Source organism: Ceratosolen solmsi, unplaced genomic scaffold (genome assembly GCF_000503995.2).
Source record: "Ceratosolen solmsi marchali unplaced genomic scaffold, CerSol_1.0 scaffold31, whole genome shotgun sequence".
Lineage (NCBI taxonomy): Eukaryota > Metazoa > Arthropoda > Insecta > Hymenoptera > Agaonidae > Ceratosolen > Ceratosolen solmsi.
The window spans coordinates 5,269,341-5,274,903 of NW_011948432.1; the positions used below are offsets into that span (position 1 = coordinate 5,269,341).

The 5,563-nt window shown below is 26.7% G+C and overlaps 1 protein-coding gene across 2 annotated transcripts; it reads right to left on the reverse strand.

Moving 5' to 3' along the window:
- Window positions 1-1,141: 1,141 nt before the first annotated feature.
- Window positions 1,142-4,224, reverse strand: LOC105364382 (uncharacterized). 2 transcript variants are annotated; one of them, XM_011502294.1, is made up of 10 exons: window positions 4,081-4,224; window positions 3,742-3,952; window positions 3,532-3,592; window positions 3,299-3,454; window positions 3,001-3,231; window positions 2,589-2,897; window positions 2,408-2,512; window positions 2,144-2,304; window positions 1,672-2,062; window positions 1,142-1,409 (listed from the first exon to the last, which is right to left on the reverse strand). In XM_011502294.1, the coding sequence occupies exons 2-10, from the start codon at window positions 3,826-3,828 to the stop codon at window positions 1,174-1,176; spliced, it is 1,737 nt and encodes a 578-aa protein (XP_011500596.1). In that variant the 5' UTR covers window positions 3,829-3,952; window positions 4,081-4,224; the 3' UTR covers window positions 1,142-1,173. The 2 variants fall into 2 exon arrangements, with proteins under 2 accessions (XP_011500596.1, XP_011500595.1); XM_011502293.1 differs by having other exon boundaries at window positions 1,142-1,412.
- Window positions 4,225-5,563: the final 1,339 nt, after the last annotated feature.

A 5,563-nucleotide genomic window follows, 5' to 3' on the forward strand; every position in this document is an offset into this window, starting at 1 on the left:
AAAGAGAAAATACGACTTAAAAGATCAGCAATTTTGGGTAAATATGAAAAAACATTTACAATTATTTCATTCACATGTTGCAAAATAATGAAATAAAATGACCTCCAGCTGATCTTAGAGATATAATATGAACTTTAATAAAGAAAAACATTTGGCCAACACAATTGGGTTCGTTCATTGTATTGCACAAGGTGTTAAAAATGTAAAATATATATTCATGAATTGACATAATGAAATTGATAATGAGTTTATAAAACCTCGCATAATAAATGTTAATTGATGTCAATGGATCCTCCTCTATGGCTGAATAGCATTCAATGATTCAAAACATTAAAAATAAACTCAAAAGAAATAAGGGACTAGTGACCAGTGGCGAATGGATTCAATCATTGCATCGCTTAACATCCTGAAATAGTTATACAAACACAGAACCATGAATGTTTAACAATTGAATAAAATGTATGAATTTGATGACGTTCGAAATTATTTTAAAAGCAGATGAAGATATTTTTAATTTAAATATTGAGGACTCATAATTAATTGTATAACTATGTACAAAGAACTAATGAGATTTGACAGTTTGAAAAGATTATATTTATAAAATAGTAATTTTATAAATGGAATATAAAGAATGATGTAATCGTTTAAACCATAATAAAAGTAAATTTTAATTTAATAATTATAATCTCAATTAGGTTTCATAATATAAAAGATAATTTTTTTATAAATTTCCAAGGCTAGTTTTATGAATATTATTACACTACTTAAAATTGTTTATTTTGAATGAAGATCAAAATATTAATTATGTAATTAAGAAAATAGATTAACTGTTCAATAATTAAAAGTCCCTATAAATTAATTTCACCTAATAATCATCATTCTATATAATTTTCATAATGTAGTAATATAAAAAATAAAAATTATTCTCTTTTTACTACATTTTATTCTAGGGCAAATTTGCAAATATATTGTCAAGAAAATTGAAGAATTAAAACCCTGATATTTGTAATATTAAGTAAATGTTATATTAAATAATAATTATTATAAATCATTACTTATGTTATGTAAATAAATAGTTTATTCTTAAAAATTAGTATATATATATATTCATTTAATATATAAAAATAAAAAATATTATAAAAGCAGTTTTACAAACTGTGCGGTATTAAAAGTTTACAAATTGAAAGTATCAATACGAAATTCAGAATCTCTGTTTGTTGAATTGAAACAAAATGTTTGAACGTTGCCGTCTGTAGCGTCGCCAAGTAAATTCAATTCTTCGATATTTGTATTAAAATTTTTTAATACAGTCGAATTCATTGAACTATCGGTATTTTTCATATCTACTTCTTTTAGTTGAAGAATTTCTGAGTTTCTTGTTTTTAATTGTAAATCTGGTAGGAGAAGATCTTCTAAAAATAAAATTATCCTTTTCATAATTATTATAAAATTGTACCTAAAATATTTATGCGCCATATTAAATAAAATTTTATTTAAAAATTTTATATTGTAAATTTAATTTCAATTCAAAAGTATCTAACTTGCGGCAATATTAATTAAAATTAATTGTCTTTAAAATATAAATGCTAATATTAGTAATCTACTGAAATTAAAAATATCACAAATAAAAATGTGTGAAAAATGAGAAAATTTAAATTACAAGTAATTTACCATTTTCTTCTACAGCTTGGAAATTTCTTTCAGTCTTAACAATCTGTAATTTGGCCAATTTAATGGAATCAACAAAATCTTTATCGGACACTCCAAAGAAACGTATATATTCGACTTCGTGAACTGTTTTTACTAATTTATCTAATTCTTCGGGCATCGTGAAACGCTTAAATTGCCGCGCTTCTTTCGGAATGTCGTTTGCTTTGCAATACGGGAATTGAAGAGCATAATATCTTTTATTACGACGCGGGTAATTTTCTTTAAGTAAACGCAGCGCTTGGTTATCAATATTACGATAAATAACTGGAGCAATTTCATCGGTCTGTGGCGATGTCGCTATTATTATTGCATCCGCAGAGTGGAATGATTCGTTACACCAAAGAACTGGATCCTGTAAATGTATTATTATTTTTTATGATAAATTTATTCAAATTAAGTTTGTAGACGAAGTCTTATGTGTTACAATTCATACTTTATTTGTACTTTCGGCAATATCCAAAGTATCGATCATTGCATTAATGTTGCAATATCGTAAGTAACGTGCCAAGTCAATCATTACATTAACATGAGCCATATGCGATGGCGAATAAACCAAAAGGCATTTTGGTTTTCTTTCGGCTCTCTTTAATATTTCTGTGAAAAATACAATTATCATGTGTTTATCAAAGTTATTATTACATTATATATTGTGTAACTATTAAAATTACTTGCATAAAACGCAGTTTTTCAATCTTACCTTTTTTCTTATACAATTTATAAGTATGATATATAACGTATAATATCACAGGAGGTATCCAAATAAAACTTATTATCATAATAAGTAACCGGTGCGACGGTTGCTCTGCAACGAATAATTACATTATACAAGCAGAATGAAAATTATCCGTGTAAATTATTAAAAAAATTACTATACTTACTTATACTTATAAAAGGTGATGTACTATTAATACAACCGTACTTATGACATATGGGATGAAGAGCGGCAACTTTAAAATAAAGCACACCATTATCGACCGAAAAATTATGATGTATCGTTTGATTTATGTTGTAGTTCTCAAGAGTAACTTCTTTTGTACTATTTGTATCATTGTTCATCATCCAAACTCTGTATTTAGATACATTAAACCGTTGGGGTAAAGGTTGAATGTATAACGTTAATATAGAGGCATCAGAAACATCGATGTAAATAAATGGTGTGTAAAAAGCAACATCCTTTACAGTTTGATCTATTACATAAGCATTTTTATATATATATATATATATAAACATATATACTTATAGATATAGCTTATTATAATAAATAATTGTATTTTATAATGTAAGACTAACCAATGAATCTGTGATTAGGAACTATAAATACAAGCTTTCTACTGTATTCATAATTATCTCCAGAAATAAGATATTCTAATCGGTATGGGTTATTTTCAAATGAATTATTAGAAAAGGGACAAGACAAATGAAATTCCTTTAACGGATAGGTAGTTACATTTCCGTAAAATTTGACACGATGACAAGACGAAGTCTCTTCGTCCCCTAAATTTTGATAACGAGTAATCAGTCCTGCAATAAACATTATATAAAAATCAGGCATTCATTGTATGGAAAATAAAAAATTCTAACTACTCACTGTCAAAATTAATATTAGTAATAGAAAAATTAAAAGCAGTAGCTTTTTCATTAATGTCCTCCAAGTCTTTAACATATGCGGTTAATGACACTTGTGCTAAAGCTTTTCCAGAAGGTGGTACATGCCCTAGATTCTCAAATCTCATCTCCTTGCAGTCTAAAAACAGTTAATGAGAAAATTTATTTCAAATTACTATTATAATAAAATGTAGTAAACGAACAAATAGGCCGTACCTTCTCCCCTTTTTACTGGTTGAAGTAAACATTGTTCTTGAGATTCTGGTATGAAATTCGTCTGAAAAACAATTGCAATTACGGTATATTAGTAAATAAGAGGTCGCTATCCCAAGTAAATGGTAACTTGTACTTTATAATTTACAGTCCAAGTATAAAAAGACGTAAAAATAAATCATCACTATAATAAAGAATAATCGATAAACTCACTGTATTTTGACAAAAATCTGGGTAACAATATGATGCATAAACGTCCTGAACAATTATGCACACAAGTATAAAGAGCACTTTGTACATTTTGAGGTTATAATAAATAGTAAAAGCTACAGTTTTTAGAAAAATATCAAGCTTGGCATATTATAAATTAACGTCCTGACAATCGTCAGAGCGAACCCGTTCGATCGTTCACATTGTTGTTGATCTGCAGAACAATAAAAGAGTTTTACGAATTACACTGAAAGAACAGTAATATATAAAAGATATTGTTCCTTTCGCGAGCGTCTATTCAAAACTAAATTACTTTTAATGTTCTATCTGTATACCCAATACCTATTATTGTTATTTCCTTGTCTTCTACAAGGAAACCCTTCTCTGCTTAAGGTGTAGAGTTACGCGCTCGCAACACAAGTCACAACTGCTTGACTCAAGTGTCCATGTGCAAGGGGCCTACGCGTTATGTACCCATCTACCTTACACTTACAACTCCCACTCAAGACATGAAATAGTAATGGGATGTTCTCAGAAAACAGTTTGCATCCTTTGCATCCTGTCTTAGGCATCAACCTTGCTTTTGAATTATTTTTTCATTACACTTGCAAATGACAAGCGGACAAAGCACGAGAACACTGATTCACATCATTATTATATTTAGGAAAGACTATATCCAATTAGCTTGAACAAAAAATAGTAATAAAGTTATTTTATAATTTGCATATTGTTTTATCATACTTATTGTGAGCGAGTAATTTTTAACGGCATTCTAACAATTTAAAAAATTATTCCATTATAATGTCAATATTAAAGTATTTAATTGTAATTAAATAATCATTAGGTAGTTCGATGATTGAGCATGATTATTCAATTTTATGCGCTTTATAGAAACAAAGTCTGTCCATGGTTTAAATATTATTTAATATTCACTGTTGATTAAAAAGAATAATTAAAATTAAATGAACGCTCGAGACAAATAACATCAAACGTATATCTCAAAATATAGTTTTTCTCAACAAAGGATCGCCAATTATCTTACGTAAAGTGTATTATATTACCTATTGTCAACCGAATACGAGCTTCGCTAATTAATTTGGTTGATGCATAAATTTCAAACGCTATTACATATTATGTATTGAAATTTTGAAAATTATTTGAAAAAGAATTTCGATATTCGGTCGTACGATCTCTAGTTAATTAAATGAATAAACTGAAGAGAATGAAATATTTAGATGAAATACTTGTTTCCATATATATATATATATATATATATATATATATAATTATTATTATTATTAAGTAAATTATTTAATGTGAAATTATCATTATATTATTAAGTTAAAATTTATTTATTATTTATTCGAATTTAGTTATAATTTATTAAGAGTAAATTATCATTTATTTTAAAATTGAATAAAGTTTTTGCATGAAAACTATTTCTTTAACATTTTTTTAAACAAATAAAATTGTTTATACTATGGCTACTTTCGCGCAACGCTAATTTAAATGTATATATATTTATGGGCGAGAGGGCATTTGTGTGGGTGTGCGCGCGAACAAAAGGATCGATTAGGAAAATATTATTTCTGACATATATTATATAAAAAATCTATAAAAATTTTATCGCTTATTTTCAATAAAAAATTAATAATCAATCAAAGACTAAATTTCATTTTTTTTTTTTATTCCTCAAATCGTTAATTAAGTTAAATAAAATTCATCGTATGTTTTTATAAATTTTTCATTTACAATAAATCTCATCATTTCCTAAAAATATACTAAAGATAAGTGGGTGTACGTGGATGTTGAAGAACAATGAAAT

Bases quoted from the DNA above. Each gene is read 5' to 3' on its own strand.
- LOC105364382 (XM_011502293.1), bottom strand. From the start codon at position 3,828: ATGTACAAAGTGCTCTTTATACTTGTGTGCATAATTGTTCAGGACGTT. The intron at 3,593-3,741 runs GTGAGTTTATCG...ATTGTTTTTCAG, and splicing joins CAGATTTTTGTCAAAATACA to ACGAATTTCATACCAGAATC. The intron at 1,413-1,671 runs GTAAATTACTTG...TTTTATTTTTAG, and splicing joins CCAAGCTGTAGAAGAAAATG to AAGATCTTCTCCTACCAGAT.